The sequence below is a fragment of the Scleropages formosus genome, chromosome 24, assembly GCF_900964775.1.
Source record: "Scleropages formosus chromosome 24, fSclFor1.1, whole genome shotgun sequence".
Classification (NCBI taxonomy): Eukaryota; Metazoa; Chordata; class Actinopteri; order Osteoglossiformes; family Osteoglossidae; genus Scleropages; species Scleropages formosus.
In genome coordinates, this window is record NC_041829.1 from 14,845,017 (window position 1) to 14,866,523 (window position 21,507).

The window sequence follows — 21,507 nt, forward strand, 5'->3', positions numbered from 1 at the left end:
GAGAACTAGTGTAAGACAGGAGCCTGCACCAGACTGTGAAGGTAGCAATACACCTCGATAGCCACCGTCCAGAGTGAATACAAGATGCTCCAGAATCGCTTATGTGACTACGAGACGTTCATTCGTGCGCAATATTCCTGTTTGTAAGAATTCACTGTGAATCCATTTAGGTGCTCTGCTTTGACACATTATGGATTATGATTTATTTGGCAATAAATGCCTGGATTTCTTTGCATAAAATCCCACTCATCAAAATTACAGCAGCAGTGCATCCCAGTAGAGTGATATAAATGTTTAAATAATAAGGAAATTTAATTAGCTTTAATGGTGTGTGTGTATATATGTGCATAATCGGTGCTGCAACTGTAGGAGTGGTTGGGTTTGATTCCTTGCTACAGCAGAAACCCACTGAAACATAAAAAGACGGAAATGATGACCATGAATAGAAAACACCATGTACTTAAAGGTTGTTCTTCATTAATATTGTCTCCTCTACATCCAAGCATATGATACAGAGGTTCCCTAAATTAGCACGGTCCAGCTAGTAGCATAGTGGTTAGACCGGCTGCCTTTGTTTCTCTAGGTTCAAATCCCACCTCCAGCTGTAGTACCCCAGAGCTAGGTACTTACTCTAAAATTGCTCCAGCGAAATTATCCAGCTGTGCAAATGACAACTAATTTGATGTAGCTTCACACTGTAAGTAGCTTTTGAGAGAAGCGTCAGCTACATTAATAAATGTACAAATCTAAATGTAACATCTAGAGGCAGCTGAACTGTGAACATGAGAAAAGGAGAGATCTGCGCTACTGAAAGGTAACTTGTATAATATGTTTTGGTTTAAGTTTTCAGAAAAACTGCAGATGTAAGAAAAACCTAGAGACAACTGGAATAAAAAGATCACTACTGTAAAAAGGCAGATAAAATATGTAGCTGTGAGGAAATTGTACATTATATTGCATAACTACAGTATATTACTATACAGTAAATACTGTAATGCAGCTGTGTGAACTGCAAACCTAAAATTTATTGGTGCTGTCTTATACACAAAGCAATAGCAGAGAGATTTGCCTTGTAGCAACAGATCTATATTCCCTGATGTACTTCTGTAAACAACAAAATAGAAGCTGTGAGTGATAAAGAGCCTAAGAAGCAAAAATGAATACATAAATAAATAAAAATGAAGTTACTGGAGGGATGCACTACAGGGAGTTCTGGAAAGGAGCAGAGTAACGAGGCAAATGAAAGGGTAGAGCAAAGAGAAGCGGAATCAGGGACAGTGTGACGTGGTGGATGAACACTATACACAGTGGAAGGGTGAGCGGAGGGACTTCAACACCACAATGTTTAGAACATACATCGGAGTGAAATAGCATTTCTCCTGGATCACAGCGTGAGACAGAGGACAACATATACTATTCTTACTACAGCAATTTACAATAACCAACTACCAAACTAAAAACACTATGGGATAAAGCGCAGTGGTGTGGTTGGTTCAATAAATACAAACAGATTTTAAAGTGGTACTGCAAAAAAAAGTAAGGTTTTTTGTGCTTTGATTGTGGAAATCAGGGGTCGTGTGATCTAATGTAAGTCAATATGGAATGTATTAAACAAATACAGCAGCTATACTTGGGACGGACACCAATTTAAGTGAGGTTTCAGCAGAGACGATCAGTGACATGAGAGGACAATCTCTGCAGACCATATTAAAGTGACTGGTGTCATTCTGAATGAGGGGTGGGTACAGAGGTTAGATTTTAGAAGTCAGGTATGTTTAGGGTGGTTAAAGGTGGTAGAGAGTTTTCAGGATCCTGATAGCTTGATTCAAGAGTTTATTGTCATGTGTACAGTAAAGAGTTTGTTACACCATACAATGAAATTCTTACTCTGTGAATCCTCTCAGCAGCCTATGACAAATAAGGACGTAAGGAAAGAAAAGCACAAGGCGTCAATCACAAATTTACAAAAATTACTATTAGTGCAGAGTCACAAATTACAAAAATTACTATTAGTGCAAAAATCCAAGAAACGAGGTTATATACGTATATAAAGTGTGCAGTGCTCAATGTAAACATGGAAGTCGTACATGTGCAAAGTCCTGCAGAGGTAGACTGGGTCTATCCGCAGTTGGGGGGGGGGGGGGGGGGGTGTATTTGTCTACACAAGGTATGCGGAGGTAGTCTGTGGTCTCTGATGTTATTGGCATTGTGGATGTGTATGTGTGTGTAGGAGGGATGGAGATAGTTGACACCTCTCAGGCTCAGAGGGTGAACTGTGTCTGCTGTAATGGGTGGAAAGGCAGTGGATGGGTGTCGTTCACAAGCCTGTTGGCAAAATAGTTTTTCAACCTTGAGGTTCTGGCTTTAATACTCCTGTAGTGTCTGCCTGATGGTAAGGGTATGAAAAGGCTGTGCTGGGGATGACTGTTGTCCTTGATGATGTTAGTGGCTCTCCTGACGGTCCTGGCCTGGTAAAGACTCTCCAGTGATCAGAATCAGAATGAACTTTATTGCCAAGTATGTTCGCACATACAAGGAATTTGTCTTGGTGACAGGAACTACCACAGCACAGACAGAATGACAGTGACAAGACAGGTGAGAAGATAGAGTATGTGAGCAAGGGATAAAAAATATTTAAAAATATAAAGTACCCAATATACAAAAATAGTCACTAGATACAAATGCAAGGGAGTGTGAGTAAGAGATATGTGATAAATAGTTATAAATATAAATATAAATAGCATTATGTATTGTACTGGTTTACTCTCTAGGGGAGAGATTTAGGTGTTCATGAGGTAGATGGCCTGAGGAAAGAAACTTTTCTTATGCCTGGCTGTCCTGGTGCTCGGTGCTCTGTAGCGCCGGCCAGATGGCAAGGGTTCGAAGAGGAAGTGGCCTGGATGTGAGGGGTCTAGAATGATTTTGCTAGCCCTTTTACTGACTCTGGACGAGTGCAGTTCTTGGAGAGCTGGGGGGGATGTGCCGATGATTCTTCCAGCAGTCCGAACTATCCGCTGCAGTCTTCTGATGTCTGACTTCGTAGCTGAGCCAAACCAGACAGTTATAGAGGTGCAGAGGACGGACTCGATGACTGCGGAGTAGAATTGCATCAGTAGCTCCTGTGGCAGGTTGAACTTCCTCAGCTGGCGAAGGAAGTACAACCTCTGCTGGGCCGTCTTCACAATGGAATCTATGTGGGGCTCCCACTTCAGGTCCTGTGAGATGGTGGTGCCCAGGAACCTGAATGACTCCACTGTTGCCGCAGTGCTGTTCATGATGGTGAGTGGGGATAATGCTGAGGTGTTTCTCCTGAAGTCTACGATCATCTCCACCGTTTTGAGCGTGTTCAGCTCCAGATTGTTGTGACTGCACCAGACAGCCAGCTCTTGGACCTCCTGTCTGTAAGCAGACTCGTCACCATCCCGGATGAGGCCGATGAGTGTGGTGTCGTCTGCAAACTTCAGGAGTTTGACAGAGGGGTCTTTTGCGGTGCAGTCATTGGTGTACAGGGAGAAGAGCAGTGGGGAGAGCACACATCCCTGGGGGGCTCCAGTACTGATTGTGCGAGTATTGGATGAGAATTTTCCCAGCCTCACTATCTGCTGCCTGTCTGTCAGAAAGTTGGTGATCCACTGACAGATGGAGGTGGGCACAGAGAGTTGGGTTAATTTGGACAGGAGGAGGTGTGGGATGATGGTGTTGAAGGCTAAGCTGAAGTCCACGAACAGGATTCTCGCATAAGTCCCTGGTTTGTCCAGATGTTGCAGAATGTAGTGCAGTCCCATGTTGACTGCATCATCCACAGACCTGTTTGCTCGGTAAGCAAACTGCAGGGGGTCCAGCAAGGGTCCAGTGATGTCTTTCAGGTAGTCCAACACCCGTTTTTCAAGTGACTTCATGACCACAGACGTTAGGGCGACAGGTCTGTAGTCATTAAGTCCTGTGATTTTGGGTTTCTTTGGGATGGGGATGATGGTGGAGCATTTGAAGCAGGAAGGAACTTCGCACATCTCCAGTGATCTGTTGAAGATCTTTGTGAAGATAGGGGCCAGCTGGTCAGCACAGGTTTTTAGGCAGGCCGGTGAGACACCGTCTGGGCCTGGTGCTTTCCTTGTCTTCTGTTTGACGAAGACCCGACGCACCTCCTCTTCGCAGATCAAAGGTGCAGGAGGGGGGAAGGTGGGGGTCACTTGAGGTGTTAATTGATTGGTGGAGAGAGGGTCTGAATGGGTGTGGGGTAAGGACATTTGGTAAGGTCATTTCAGTGCTGATAAGGACATTTCAGTGATGGTTTGAGTAACTTTCACCACTTGCTGTAGCGCCTTACGATCCCGTACTGTGCAGCTTCCAAACCACACTGTGATAGAGCTGGTGAGGATGTTCTCAATTGCACACCTGTAGAAGCTTCTGAGGATTCGACTTGGCATGCCAGATTTCCTCAGCCTTCTCAAGAAATGCAGACGCTGACGTGATTTCTTGACCAGATGTGTTGTGAGACCAGGTGAGATCTTCAGTAATGTGAACACCCAGGAATCTGAAGCTGCTCACCCTCTCCACCACTGTCTCACCAATATGCAGTGATGAGTGTTGCTCCCTCCTTCTCAGTAGATCTGTTATTAACTCCTTTGTTTTGTGGGGAAAGAGCTGTTGCACAGTTTGGCGGAGCCAGCTCGTATGCTCCTGTATCTCTTCCCAGACGGCAGGAGGCTGAAGAGGCTGTGAGAGGGGTGAGTGGGGTCGCCCACAATTTTGGAGGGTTTGCGGGCACAGTAGATGTCCTGTAGGGAGGGGAGTGGGGTACCAATGATCTTCCCAGCTGTAGTCAGTATTTGCTGTATTATTTTGCCGTAAAATAGAATATGTTGTCCTCTATGTCACACCGTGATCCAGGGGAAATAGTATATATTGCCCTCTATGTCACACCATGGTCCAAAAGCACCCTGGATGATCTTACCTGTACTACTGACTCACTGTATAATATAGTAAAACCCTGGACGATTTTACCTGTACTACCAACTCATGGCATAATACAATAATACCCTGCATGTTTTTTTTTTTTTTTTTACTATTGACTCAAGGTATAATGCATTAATACCATGCATGATTTCACCTGTATGACAGACCCATTGTATAATGCAGTAATACCCTGCATAGCAGTATCTGCAGCCGTAACTGCCTGTATCACATTTACAAGCACCAACTGGTATGCTGTATTTAAGGAGGATTCAAACACATAGAGGTTTGGTTTGTTAATATTCCACACTGTTGTATATGCGTACAATCAGAGGACACAGGCGACCTCAGCAGAACAGAACTGTACCAGGATGACAATCAGGATTGAAACCCTGTACAAACTGAAGACAAGATGACAAGACAGGTAGCGTTAATCAAAACTCCAGCCAGTACCCCCCACACAGTACCCTTCAAAATGAGAGAGAAGAGCTGTGTGAACCTTGTGGATTGCAATCTACTTGTATAAGTGTCTAATTAAAGAAACTTAAAAAATACCAAAGGATAATTAAGGGTTATAAACACATCTTAAGTACAGTCAGGGATGAGCCACAAATTATGCAAAATAATTCTGTGGAAGAAAAAGGGAGGCCTGTAATGAAAATTATCACAGGCGTAATTGAAGGATACAGCTCTTTCGAACAGATAAATATGTTGATTATTATCCTGTCAATCAAATGTCAAGCTATGCATCTATATGCACATGCATGAGGATTAATTAAACTGATCAGCAAGCTTGAAGGTCTCCATCCAAGCTGTGATGCTAAAAAAACTACAGCGCTATTGTGTTATGACTATGATTGTTTTCCTGATCAACAGTAATGTGTCGTCATCTTGATTTTTCCAGCCACTTTGAAATGGAAATAGACTGAGACCGGGGTTGTATTTTGTCAGTCCTTGTAGTCTTTGAGATGAGAAAAGATGCACACAAGCAACTGAAGACTACTATGGTCTTTAGGATCCACACACATTCACACTGAGACACACGTGTGGGATCAAGAATCAAAAATACTGAACACCTTTAAAATGTGAAATAATCCAGAATTTGTACCAACAGGTCAGTCCTTGGTGAACAGGACAGAAGCCTTGATGTTTCATTAAATCTGTGAGATTTACACCGTCTATGAGATGTATGTCGTTTTGGAGAAAAGAGTCTGCTAAATGAAGAAATGTACATGTAGATCACCCTACCTCATGTTAATGAGTCCTCAGCAGTGTGTGACATGTGTGAAATGAAGGTCTGGCAAAGCAGGGACAGCACTCCCTGACAAACACAGCTCAAGACAGTACTGCACCATCAGCTTCATGGGACGAGGTGTTAAACAATACTTCCGGCAGCTGGCACTCACTTCGCACTCAGTGTGACTTCCTTCATACCAGTTTTTGCTTTTTGTAGAAAAACCCCAAATGATGCCCATCCATACAAACGCATTTACTCTGAAGTATTCACCCAGGAGAGGGTCATGTGGAATTGGTTAAATGTAAAGCAAATATACTAGATATGTTTACTGTGGCAAATATATATATGATTTGTATGTGTGTTCAAATAAATTCAAAGTACATTTTAACGAGATAAAAACATGTTGCCATCAAAAAAAAAAGTGGCTGAACCTAATGGAAGCGAATACGCACAAAGTGGAATATTTGTACCCAGAAAAATATACTTAAGTTAGCATTCTTGGTTAGTAGTGGAACAATTCTGTGGGAAATATCTGAAAACTGAAAATCATACGGACCAAACCAACTTAACTCTGTTTAATGAATACTAACAGTCAACAGTAACTTTTAAATATGTATCAACTCGTAATGATCTCAGATGACATCGGAAGTCAGCATCTCCAGCAAGTAACCTTTACAATCAAGATGAAAAATGGCATGGATTAAAAAAAGATTAGTACAAGCTAAGACGTGTAAGGAGTAGGAATGTGAGATTTAAATAACGCATTTCATGTCTGCTCGGAACTCAACAAATAAAACAAGAACCTGAAGACTGAAAAAGCAGAGGGTGAATGTGAATGCCCATTCAGATAAAAGGGACCAAAGAGGAATGATATGATGGAATAAACAAAAAAAAAAAAAACTCTGATACAGTGGAGGAAGGCAGTGAGTGGAGAGTGCTCTAGATACACAATACTGTAGGTGACAACATTTGTGTGATGAATGATACTGTTTTGGCAGCACTTCTACCCAACCGAATAGAAATTTCTAGGAAACAATGGCAGAAATTCAACTAACAGTTCTATTACAGTCTGTGATGCCAATGGGTATATAAATCCATGAGGACAGCAGAAACCTGAATTAAAATATTAAACTTTTACAGTCACTTAATAGCATAAAGCTTTAAAAACACACTGAACATAAGGGGAAATAATTGAAAATTTAAGTCATTTTTCGGTCAACTTTGAAATAAAAAAAGGTGATTTTTGTTCCTCTAAACAGCTCCCAGAATTAGCAGCCCATCGATCCAGGACTTATCGGCACTATGAGGAAAACCCTGCAGTATCTCCCCTGTCAAAAGAAAGCTCTCCGTCTGTATCACTCCTGCCCACTCATTAGGGTGGTTTGTCGAGATAGTGGCTATTTGTTATCATTAACACACTTCTCCACCGTTGAGAGGCTATACATGCAGACCAAGTGGAGCAGCAGAGAAGCTGCTGGACGTCTGCTCGGCAGGGTCTGGAGGAGATTGTCTGCATGACACAGAAGGATGCACCCAAAGGGAGCTTCAGGTATTTGTCTTGAGGTTTATACAGAGACAAAGGTGTCCTTTCCTGGAGATTAAGAAAAATAACCTTAATGAATACTGTACATGAGCCACAAGTACAGACAAATTGAAAAATTCCTTTAAAATTCACACTGCTTACGTTCCCACAGAATGTCCCCTTTCCCTGTTGCCCTGCCCTCTGGACCACAAAAAGCAAGGCTCTTCAGAGCAGACCAACTCCTGCATGGGTCTGTGAGTACAAATGGAGGATCTCCCACAGCATCCAAAAAAAAGACAAATGGAATCTGTACATGTTCCTGCAACAAAATGTCTGAGACCTCAACTAATGGAAATGTTTCACTCATTTTTCAGCGGACAGTTGTGTTATTCATCATGGTGAAAAAGAATAACATTACAAGCAAGACAGTGTTTGCTGGGATTATTTTTCTTGTGATCAAACATATACCCACTTTCAACAGAGAAGGTACAATAGCATGCCACACCCCAGATCAAAACATGTCATAACAACAGTTCTGAGAGCAAGGGGGAATTGCCATCATGAAAACCTCACCAGCGTTGCTGGCACTCCTCCTTCACTCACTGTTCAGCTCTTAACTACACGTCCACTCAACTTTCCACTGCCGAGTTGATCACTCATTCACTTATACACGCATGTAGTCACTGAGTTGAGCCACAGGCTCTTGACTCTAGACAGTACATGTGTCACTGCCTTGCTGACCTTGACAGCTCATCGCCAGCCCCTGTTCAGCTCTGTATACTCCAGCATCAGAGCATGTCACCACTCCACTCCTGGGAAGTCTTAGGAAAAGATGAGACAGCGCAGCACAAAGAACATAAAGCCCCATAAAAATGCTGAGAGCGTAACAGTCTGAAGGAAGGCAGCTCAGAAGGTGCATTCAGTTCAATGGCAGTGTGCTGGAAAGCTCCACATCCTCCATATCTCCACAGTAAACCTGCCAGGTACCTTTTCTGCCCTCACACAACCAGAGGGTAAACAAGAGTCCATTCTCATTACCAGAGTCTCAAACTGGATAGAAAGCTCATCTCAGTCTTTCCCAAACATGCAAATAGCTAAGGGTGAGGTACAACAGGACTCAGCCTGAAAATAAAGCAAATAGGAATGTGGAGACACATAGAGAATCACACAAAATTAAATAATAAAAACTTTTCTGGAAAGAAAAGTCAAGAAGCCAAAGTCACCTTGGATAAAAAATTAATTAAAGTGACTATAACACTAGAAAATCAAAGGCATGTCCAATATCCACATCTAAGAACCTAAGAAATACTGAAAATACTAAGTTCTTTTAACGAATCACACTTTATGGTATTTAATTGATTATACATTATCTGACAGGCAATCTTTTTAGATAAAAGCACTTGTTGGCCAATTTATTTCGTCAGCTGAGGAAAAAAGGAAAGACTAAAAGCAAAAGCATTACACAGGCTCAAGGCTTCTTCCACACCCCCAACACACGTAAACGTGCATGAACGCACACACGGTACGCTACTTTATTTGCATTACTTTATTTAGCAGACACACACACAAACCAAGGAAGACCTTTAAGAAATTTAATTGCTACACAAAAATCCATGTTCATAAATGACTAAAACAATGAAGTGGGTTAAATTTAACTTGTGCTGGAAACAGTGGTCTACTAAACAAAAAAATTAAACAAATAATGAATGTACTCGTCTACAAGGACTGTGATAATTTACCCTACACAATAAGCTCATAGTTGTCATTTCTCAAACACAGTATTTACAGTTGTTTTTCCCCCACCACATTATTTTAATGTTAATATATAAGAACTGGCAATATTCTGGTTACGTACTGAATTATTTAATGTCTGAAGCTGACAGCACTGGGAGTAAAGCTGCTGTCTTTGATCCAAAGGTCACAGGTTCAATCCCCACCTCTGGCTGTAGTACCCTTGAGCAAGGTACTTACCCTAAATTGCTCCAGTAAAATTGACCCAGCTGTATAAAGGGGTAAAAAATTGTAAGTCGCTTCACACTGTAAACTGCTTTGGCGAAAAGCATTAGCTAAATTAATAAATGTAAATAACACTGAGAGGCAGGACAAAAGCTGCCCAATTAGAGGTTCTGCCAACAAAACCTTGCAAAACAACAAGAGATTGTGATTAAGTATTCAAGGCTTTAAAAATAAAGAGAAGTGCCAAAGTACTTAATTTCATTGTTCTGTTGCCTGAGCCGATTGAATTTTCCCCAAAAACACTGTAAGAAGTGTTTTCAGAATTCATGATACAAGTTTTATCCACTTCAGACATAATCGCAGTACTCTACAAGTAACAGTTTACACACTATTCATATTTCACACTGACATCTGTGCCCATTATGATTCTGAACCTTTGGCTAAGCTTAAAGGTGATTCAACCACATTCAATAAACTGCTTTAAGAGAAATACAAAGTGCACTTATCTTATAAATAGGAAAATAAACTCAAAGAAATGTTAATTTAACTTTAAAGCAGTAAGGGACACAAATGCAAAGGGAGAAAAAAAAAAAAAAAAAATCTATGAATGATACTCCTCAAATGAAACTCTACTCAGAAATTCATCACCACCTTGGCCAACTCGGAGACAGATATTTAAAACTGACAACCAGGCAGAAAATGAACATTGACATCCTCTGATAAAAAGAAAAACAGTACAAAGCATTGGGGGGGTGGAATAAAGTATAGACTTATCTATGATTTTATGATAGGTGTCACTTTACTCATGCACAACCCCTTCAGCGGGGGATCAGAGTGGTCATTTGGACAGCAAAAAAGCTGCTCACACATATTTTCATGTTCCCTGCAGCAGTTCCTAGGCAACAATGGCCAAGAGAATCAAGGCAGTGTATGCGGCCACGTCTGGGCAGGGTATGGTACTGGGAGAACTGGGAGAATTTGAGTTGTGGGAGCAGCAAGGACCAGACTTACTTGTTCTGCATCATGTTCATTATCACCCAGTCTGCAGGGTACACGTTCTTCCCAATGAGATCCTTGAACATGATGAATGTCTCCATCAGGAAATCCTGCAAGAAAGGAAAAACATGTAAAAATACAAACCCACTTCCTCCTACCCAGGGAGACAGGAACATCCGCGCAGTAATCAAGAGCAAGCCAAGATAACATTGGATTTTAAGGCGTGAAAAAGTGTTTTTTCTTTCCATTTCCTGGTTACAGGGCACAATTGATGACAATATCCACAGAACACTGAGTGTATGATATATCCGCTACAGTGCAGAGCAATAAATCTCCCATCTCTCAATCTACATTTGGTCTTCCAAACACTCCAACACAGAGCTAAAATTCATCCTACCACACACTTTTGGTATTATTTGGCATAATAGGTCACTAATGAAAATGATTGACTGTATAAGACACATAATGAAGCACAAGCTTCTCACACCTGTGTGTAACTCCAGCACTAACCTGGATTACAAAACATGTTGTCCCTACAGCCCTTGTGAGTCTTTCCATCACACAGGGAGCAACAACATACCTAACAGATTACTGCTTTTGGGAAGCGCACAGAGACCACCAGAATCCCTGGGCCCCAGGCAAAACTGAAATGGAGCTGGGGTTCACGCCAACCCCAATCACAAATCGTCTTAGGCAAGGGCCTGTTTCTCCATCACAGAAGCGGGTTTCCACCCTCTCCCTCCGACAGGACACAACAAACTTCTCTAGCACAGAGAAGAACTGACCCACTGTCAAACCTAACCCTCTTCTGTAAAGAAGAGTGCACTGTGATCTCATCCCACCCGAGTACTCACTTTTAGTGAATCGAGCACAAATGACATCACTGCAGCGGCGCTGACTCGGCACAGCATTGACCGGATACATCGGTGAACATAACATTAAACATTCTTAAGTGACAGTAGACTGGCTTCCCACCAATTGTAACAAAATAGACACTACAGTATGTGAAAACACATCTTGGGCATATTAACTGCTCACACAGCACCCACCACTGACTGTACTACTAGAAAAAAAAAAAAATAAATCAAATGGATGAAAACACAATGGTAGCAGCAACACTTTCCATAAAGTGCAATGAGACAGAGAGCTCAGTTACAAGTGAACCCCGCTCAACCATTGAACCATGTTTTAGCTTGGATACTTCTCAGTTTGACTTCATCAATACTATTGATGAGAATCAGTCTCTGCAGTAAAGCTGAACAAACAGGATTGGAAATGCCCCCAGTCCCACCCTGGAGAGTTCAGGACATGCGCATGCTGAATCTATTACTGCGAAAACAGGATTTCTCGTCTGACATGGACTGAGTTCACATAGAGAACAGGTTTGCCTATCAGAAACAAGCTGTTAAAACCTGGTTCCCTCCCCTGCACATTTTCTGGTTAGTCAGCACATCGCTTATAGGAGATGGGGGGGACCCTGAAAGTTGTGCACCGGGGAGTGAAAAACCAGTCTAATTCGCTTGACTGTAAAACCACTGTATGCTAATCCCCCATTCTGAACACCCGCATAATCTTGCTGTAAGGCCAGAATTATTCAGAGCTGGAATCCACAGCATCAATCGGATTCATCCTCTTTATTTCTTTCCTCTCCATGTTAACTGCAAATTCCCATTCAACTCCATAAGGGCCTGCTTTCCATCCAAAGTGTGAAACTCAATGCACTTAATCCAAAGCAATATGGCTTCCAACCCTTCTGGCTTTTTACAAGTTTTGTCCAAAATAACAAACAGACGGGGCATAAAAAGCCACCAGGTCACGTTCCAGTAAGGGTCTGGCAGATGGTGGTATATCTGTTGGTATGTATTCAAAGAAAAAACAAAATATCAAAAAAAAAAAAAAAAAACCACCAAAAATGAAACAAAATTAATTTGTCGTATAACAAATGTACCACAACATACATAAAATCCACCTACCCATCCATTTTCAAAAACCACTTGTCCTGATAGGGGTCACAGTGATCTGAAGCCTATCCCAGAAGCATTGGGAGCAAATCAGTGGGTGGTGGGTACACCCTGGACACTACACCAGTCCATTTTTCTAGCTTAAAGGTTCACAAGATGACTGCCTTTTTCTTTGTGCAAGACCCCGATATATAAAGGCTGAGTGTTATTGTCTCTGAACTCTCCAGATAAAAGCATTTATTAACTAACGAAATTCTAAGAGTAGGGCTCCTTCTTGGTATGTAAACCTGCAACCTTTTTCTACAAAGTACAGCCCCACAATAACCCATGCTACGTAGCTTTCAATAGCCTGGTTCTGTCTGTGTGTTCCACCAACCAGTTAAGGTACTGCGTGAGTCATTTTATTCTGGAATATGTGCACACATTCTTAATGGGCTGAGGAACACAGAGACTGTGGCTTTAAGTTCTCATGTTTCTGCCTTATATGACTTCTCATGTGAAGAGTGCAAGAAATGCCCTATTAGCACACATTTAAACAACTCAAAATGTAATGGGTGAAATCACGCGGCATTCTCAGGATGTGCTCATCTTGTGTTGCTTAATTTGATTACATAACATTTTCATTGTTATGGCTCAGCACCACACTGCTGACTTGGTTCTTGTTGTCCAGGCAACAGCCATTTCATGCTGTTCATGCTAACAAAGGGACTTTGGAAGGTGAAAAGGTTAAAAGGGAACGGTAGCATGATGCTCTGGAGACCTCCCGTTTACCTGTCTATGACACTTGCTTTTCTGGGCAGCCAGTGCCTGAGGAACTACACTTGGGTGGGCAAGAATTAGAATGGGGTCACTCACCACAACATCTGTTCTCATCTTGCCAAAGGTGCTGATCAGGTGTGCGTAATGGTAGTCTTCCATTTGCCTCAGGGTGGCCGTCATGCTAGCGACAAAGCTGCCCTGCAAGGAACAGTGGGGAGAAGTAGCGTGAAACATATGTGCCTGGCGTCAGCAAATCAATAACTCAATAACTCAATTTTACATTTGTCTCCAGATCTTGGAGCAGCAGATGGCATGAAGGCAGTCTGGAGAATTGGCAACATTAACATAACCAGGCAATTCGCACTTTGTCAGAGATGGCTTCACTCTGCTATTCTTGGAGAGGGAACCCTCCGCCTTGGTATTAAGGCAGACTCTTTTTTTTAAATATGCACTACATGATGGCCCCTCTCCCAGAATACTGAGGGCACTGCAATACATCAGACTGATGAGATTAATGACAGGAATCAAATACATTGTGAGGCCCATGGAGTCTGCTCGTACGCCTTAGCCAAAGTTTGATATGTCTGGTTGCAGGAAACAGTCTGGCATTCAGGGGATATGTTTACAACAGTGAGCAAAGACATCTGTAGTCTGTAGCCTCTTTGCTTTTTCACATTTTTCAGAAGAGCTAGACACTACTACATAGTTGGCACAGTGGAGAGAGGATCATAATGGTAACAGAAAAAAATATTTTAAAAAGGAAGGAAGGAGTTGCTAACTTTGGTAAACTGGGGTAATACACAGCATACTGGTCGGGAAAATACACGAGAAATCGGAATGAGTAAACTGGGTTGACCAGTTGCCGAGTGCACATGTGAACACATGACCAGCCAATCTTGGCAGGTCTGGTGCAATGTGCAGTCAAGGTAATGCTATCAGTGTGTTAGTGCATTTCACTTTCTATACACTGATAGCCACCTAGACTGATGAAAGAAAAAGGGAAACTGCTTTCAGCTGCTGCTAAATCAAACAGCTAACAACTACCCAAGCTAGCAATCGTTTACTTAATCTCTAATATCGCCGTCATCTTCGATTTAAGCCAACATAAATAACTAAATTTTAACAGCAACATATCTTAACTTCTTTTGAAATGTCAACCCACAAATCTGTCGATAAAACTGTTTTTCAGATCATTTTGTTGTGAGATTGTGTTGAGTACCATCACTTGAAAATTACAAGATAAACCTTATCATTATATTAAATCCCTGCTGGGTCAAGCATTACTTACAGAAACATGAAGCCTGGAAAAAAGATAGATTATTCCACTTTTTTTTTTTACATGTAAGTACGGCAAACACGTCAACCGAGTGTATCACAGTGCATTGCCATTAGCAGCAGAAAGCAAAGTGAGACTCAAATTAGCAACTGTTAAATTAAACTCCACAGAGTATTACATAGGATGTGGACCAATTGAGAGGAAATAGTCTTGGAGTTTGATAAACCTTAAAGGACACAGATGTTACACTGGGAAAGCACCTGATAGGAATACAGGAATGCAATGATGCTACAACCCCACTAGAGCAATTCTGGCCCCTCTTCATCATTCAAGGATACAGCCAGCAGCACTAATATATTCTGAAATCGTGATGAGACACAGTTAATAGAAAAAAAAAAGTTAGCTTTGTGTCCCATAAAAGATGTCATTCATGACTAGCTGTCACCATTACCATGTGCAAACATTACTAAAATGTAAACATTTGTTGACTTGAATGTGTGCGTCAAGGTTTAGCAAAATTAAGTGGCCGTAAAAAGTATTTAGCAGTTTAAAATATGGTGCATGAGAGAAATTAAGCAGGAGGACAGACGTGGATGGCATGCTGAACCAAGCAGCAATAAAACGGTCTATTTCAGTGCTGTTTTACCCAGTACATTGTAATGCAATTATACTTACCTCAATTATACTTATGTGATCAGATGCTTAAGAGATACTTTAACCACTTATACAGCATAATGCAGTACAAATTAACCACCTCATAATTTCATACAACAAAAACTACCAAGATTTATAAATAGAATGTAATTTTGAGTAGCTTAGCAGAGAAACCCTGCTACTTAAGTTACGGGAGAGAAGTGTAAGCTGAATGATTAAAATAACAATAACTTGTGACTCTGTATGGGCAACAACAACAATCAGCCTGTACTGGTATAGGTAGGTCTGTTACTTTTGCAACATCCCCGGTACATTGTTCACCACATGGAAGACAGCTTTTATGAAATAAACAGCAGCTAATTAGCAAACAAGCCTCAGTCCATCCAATTACATAATGCTTGCAAGCCAAAAAAGAAAAACAAATATATATTTTACATAACTTGCTGACAACCAGAGTGGATAAAACAAGACAAAAACAAACTACAATGTTGCTTCTCCAAGCATCCATTTGGAAAGCAAATAAACTATAATCCCACTGTAAAGAAACTATGACAACCATTATTCCTTCTTGGCTCTTCCTTTATCTGATATTGTTCTTCTTGGGAAAATCTGTCCTGAAGCCATCATTAGGAATAATCCACATCCCTCCAGCAATGCAGATTATAAAGATGAAACTGACTGTCTCCTTTGTCCATCTGCGTTCACTTCATTTGGCCCAGTGAAGGTAATAAATGCTCATCTCTCCTCTAAATCACAATGACATCACAAATCATGGACAAGCATTTTCCTTGGCGCTGAAATAGCAGGACACAAAGGTTTTTTTTTTTTTTTTTTTTTTTTTTAATACAGTAATTTAGAATTGATCAGATTTATAAACTGACAGCAGAATAGAGTCAATATTTTTTAAACAAAGATGCTATTTAAAAAGATACATTGCGGGGCACAGTGGGTTTGGCCAGGGCCTGCTCTCCGGGGAGTCTTGGGTTCGAACCCACTTGGGGTGCCTTGTGACAGACTGGTGTCTCATCCTGGGTGTGTCCCTTTTCCCTCCAGCCCCGAGTTGTCAGGTTAGGCTCCGGCTCACCGCAACCCCACTTGGGACAAGCGGCTTCAGACAGCGCGTGCGTGCGTGCGTGCGTGCGTGCGTTATTTAATAACTGGTCTGTGTCTTTCAAGATCTTTTACTAGTGAATATGTCTGTCTTAGGGGAATGTGGTGGTGCAGCGGGTTTTGCTGGTGCCCAATGTGTGGCAGGTCTGGGGTTCAAGTCCTAAGATCCCGTCCAGAGTGTTTCCCCTCCCCCTTCAGCCCTGTGCCCCGTGTTTCCGGAATAGGCTCCAGCTTGCCGCAACCCTGCTCGGGACAAGCGGTTGTTGGGTTGGTTGTATCTGCTTTGCTTGAAAACTTAAGTCACTGTGAGGAAAATGTTTGAAAATAATACATTTCTTAAACTCTGGGTCAACTGCTAAAATTAACATCAATACTGGGGTTAAAAAGTCCAAGTAACATTAGATGACTTCATTTAGCTGACATTTTTCTCCAAAGCGACTTATAGCGTTAAGATACTTAGAATTATTTATCCATTTATACAGCTGAGTAATTTTACTGGAGCAATTTAGGGTAAGTACCTTGTTCAAGGGAACTACAACTGAAGGTGAGACTTGGACCTGCGATCTTTGGGTCCAAAGGCAGCAGCTCCAATTAAACATTAAGGTAAAGAAAAGGTGAACATTTCTCCTATTGAATAATTATCATCATACAAAAATAAAACAAATAAATGAGTCATCGTGTAGAAAGAAAGCAATAAAAGAAAGAGTGAACTGAAATCTGTGAACAGGGTGAGCAAAATGTGGTCCTGTTGCCAATGTGCTGGGGAGGAGGGAGGAGAATTTATACCAGTTAGGCAAATCCCAATTACAAAGTCCTGTGAAAATGAGTGCGACTTCTCATTTTGCATTAGTTCCATAACTGTAATCCTACGAAAACCAATTACAGGAGAGTCGCTCACAGGTAAATACATAAACGAAGACAGTACAACAAGAGCTGGATGTGCACTTAATGTAGGCTACTGTACACAATAATGAAGTCTCACGGGAAGACGTGAGCGCTCCAGGAAACACTTTCTCTCACACCACAGCGCAATTCAATAGTGTTTGTGTGTTTCAGATACATCAAAGAGAAAGAAACAACGAAGGTGATGCAAATATTGATCATAAGACAGCAATAGTAGATAAAACTAGTCCTCTCCTGCATAGTGCCCAGCAATTGCAATGTTAGTTTACCTGTATGATCTGCGGTAACAGAACAGTGATTTTACAGCACTGACTTCAATCTACACCAGTTTTACCAATGGCACTGGTCTTAGCAATTCTGCAGACTAGCCTTGAATCTACTTAGAGCAATCCCTCGATTTCAAAAAAATAATACATTCCTGAAAACGTCACTGAAATTTCAGATACTGAAAGCCTATTTCCCATTATTTTAAATCGGGGGGGAAAAGAAACAATAACGCTTTCCCCAACTCATTGAAAAATTCCAAATCAATTTCCCAAATATTGCTAAAACAATTAATGATTTCAGCATATAGCATGTCATGATTATAAAGTATTTAATGGGTCATTAATAGGTATGTTTCTAGGCAGTACATTTTTAAACAAATTCTGTTATGCACTGTGGACAACATTCATTTGAAATTTGTTAAAAAATAAGCAGATATTTTTAAGTAAAAAAGGCAGTTTACAGTAGTGAACCATTACTGTACTCACAGAGTAAAGAGAACAGCAGCTAATTTTGAGTTGTGGAAGAAAGACGATGTTTGGCAATCATTCTTGCACTGCCATTGCACAAAGGCAACAAGGCGATTAGTTCCTGATGGCAACTAGCACTAACTAGGCTACATTACTGCACTTCCACTTTATTCAGGCAACATGCAACTTTTAGTTTTTTTTTTTTTTTTTTTTTGGACACAGTCCATACTTCAAATTTTGAATTTCGATCTGTTCCTGCACTTGCGATATGTGGTACGATACTCTCTCCCAATGCTGGGCAATGCCGGCGGGCCGCAACATCTACTCAGCTGCGCTCGCAGTCTCTGTAGTGATCACACGAACAAGTGTAAACAACTACAAGTATAAACAACCAATACTGTGTTGAAAGTTTTTTTATTTTGCGTTTTCTCATCCCATCATGTCTACTACATGCCCATGTGTCTCCTGCTTAAATTTGCCCAGCTGCAGCCTATGGTAAGTGTTCTGAGCACGTTTAAGGTAGGCTGTGATGTTCGGTAGGTGTCGTACTGCATTCCTGTTCAACTTCTGATTTTTCCACTTATGATGGGTTTATTGGAATGTACAGTAACTCCATCATTAGTTGAGCAGCATCTATAAATACACAAGTTCTCATTATACTATTTTGGCCTCTTATTTCATGATTTCATGATATAGTTCTGTTTTGTTGTTAATTTCTTAAAATAATCAATGTTTCAAATTCTGTTGGGGAAAAAATTATATTTTTAAATCCTTATGTTCACTTAAGAAATCTCAGAGACTCCAGATGGGACTGAAGATCCCACCAAGTAGCTGGTTTGAAAGCAGAAAGTTCTCAAAGGAAAGACAGCTCAATTCTCCTGTTATTTTTGTGCGAAAGCAGACAAATCCACTTATTCATCTGTTGTAAATGTGACTCTCAGTTAGGCACTATAGTGAAGCTCTGTGGAACTGAAGGGGGCATTGCATTTTCACTGGACAAGATTACTCAAGCATATATGTAGATGCACAGAATAACTGGGGAACTGTAAAACTAAGCTTTATGTCATCACTCTGGATAAGGGCTGTTGCTAAGCTGCCAAAGAGGGGAAAAAAATTCTAGCCAGCAGCAATAAAGTACTCCAAAAGCCTCAAATTAATTCCTCTCCTGTAATATTAGGCCCAGACTTGAATGATCCTTAAGCCTCCAAACAAAAGTAATTGCCATTTTACCAATTTGGTCCTTAATGGAGGAAAAAACCATTAGGATAAATTATGTACTTCCAGTACGTGCTGTATGCATTTCACTACTGATGTCTTTGCCACACAGCAACAATAATTTACTGAGCAAGATTAAGAACTTTTAATATACGTCACTTGGTAGCTGTGGCTTAAAACATGAAAGGAAATATTTCTCAGCTTAGATGCCAGAACATAGTTTAGCTGATGAAATGTGCAGCAGGTAGAATGATGGATAAACACGTGTGAAGTTGAAATTGTAAAAGGTATTCATTCCCCTTGATTTCCTTTCTTTTGTTCTCTCTGAAGCAGCTTACCATTTCTCACTGTTATAGACGGGTAAGGTGAATACAACTCATAGACACACAAGGACAGCACCTGAACTCAAGCACGGCCTCATCCGTGCTAGGTTCTCAACCAATGGAGCATCACGGAAGAACCAAAACAAAAAAGGCCCATTCCTAAGACCCAGGAAATAACCGTCCACTGCTTCACATGGTAAAGGACTTAAAAGAAGGTAAACTGTATGCATTCCTCAAGAGATCTGCTCTTCTCACTTTCACATGAAGATACGTCTGATTATGTTTCCATAGAAACCGTTCCCAAGGATGAAACAAATAAAAACAAGACTCATGTTTAGACCTGGTGTGAAACTCCCCTTTGTGACTGATGGTACCCTGTGAATCCCACCTTACCTTATGGATAACACATCTACAGGTTACACAGCACACAGATGACAGAAACTAACATTTACATTTATTTATTTAGCAGACGCTTTTCTCCGAAGCGACTTCCAGTGGATACTATTGTAGTTTTATCAGCCCACACACCTTATTCACCAAGGTGACTTACACTGATAGATACACTACTTAGAATGGGTCACTCATCCACACATCAGTGAAACACACTCTCTGTCACTTACATATAATGGGTTGAACCTGAGCAGCATCTCTTTGGAGTGTGGGAGGAAACCAGAGCACCCGGACATGTTCTCCTCGGAAACCCACGCAGACACGGGGAGAACATGCAAACTCCACACAGGCTGAGCGGGGATCGAACTCACGTCCTCTCGCACTACCCAGGTGCTGCAAGACAGCAGCGCTACTCGTTGTGCCACCATGCTGCTCACAATTTAACAGCACAAACTATACAGTATAGCCACACAGGGTATGTTGTTTTTCCCTTTAAGTGTAGTAGCAGTCATTAATGAAAGACACTGCTCGTGTAGCTGCAAGGATAAACATCACTGACCAGGAAATATTTTAAGGGGAAGAATATGGAGGTATCACAGGACATCCAAAAGTTTACCATGTTAAAAGATATAATGCTAATAAAATATAGACATTTCTTTTTCAAAATTTAGTCTTAGCACAAGAATCAGAACCAAGCAGGTAGCTCACTCAAATGCCCAACTGCATAAATGCAAAATTTTTTCTCAAAAATTGAAAAAACTGACCTGATAAGGATACAAGTTTACATTTACGTTACATTCATGTTCATTTAGCAGACGATTTTCTCCAAAGCGATGTACATCTGAGTGAAAAATAAAAAGAGTACATAGGAGGAGAAAAGCAGATGCAGACAAGTTATTCTAGAGCACAGTGAATTTGTTATATTCCACCATACAAACCAGTATATGCTACATTAGTAGATTCATACTGGTTTTTAATTACTAAACAAATTGTTATTAAAAATTATTAAACGCACACATTTCTCACGCATTTAGGAGGTCAAACTACTTACCCTAAAACAGATAGGTTTGCTAAGCAGATAAATAAAACATAATGCACAACACTCACAGCCACGTATATGCTGAAAAATACAGCATGTATATCTTCCATTCCATATCCTACATTCAGCAACTAAATAGTTTATGGGACTATTTTAGTACCATGCCTACTATGTATAGCTTTCAAAAACCTTCCAGTGAGGGGTGAAAAATTTTTGTCTAAAAGGACATTAGGAGGAACTTGAACATCTATGTTGACACAGTCACTTAATTTGTTTTCACAGAGGCAGTAATTTAATCACATAAAAAGCCAGGTGCCCTCACATAGCTAAGTGCTAACAAAGCATTAAGGTTGAGGGCTCAGTCTCGAGGAAAGGGGCAAGACAGGGAAGCACAAAGTCTGCTAAATAAATGTCTCCTCGGTTTGTGCTGCATTGCTCTCGCTCCAGGCTACGTCGTTTCCTCACTCTGGTTTGTAGAG

The 21,507-nt window shown here is 41.0% G+C and overlaps 1 protein-coding gene across 2 annotated transcripts in view; it reads right to left on the minus strand.

Moving 5' to 3' along the window:
* dock1 (dedicator of cytokinesis 1) overlaps positions 1-21,507 on the minus strand; it is a 178,365-nt gene that overhangs the window by 54,017 nt on the left and 102,841 nt on the right. For both annotated transcript variants that reach the window (XM_018761113.2, XM_018761112.2), the window contains exons 28-29: positions 13,481-13,582; positions 10,680-10,774 (exon numbers count right to left, since the gene is read on the minus strand). In XM_018761113.2, the coding sequence (XP_018616629.1) occupies positions 10,680-10,774; positions 13,481-13,582 (197 nt within the window). The remainder of the gene's footprint in view (positions 1-10,679; positions 10,775-13,480; positions 13,583-21,507) is intronic.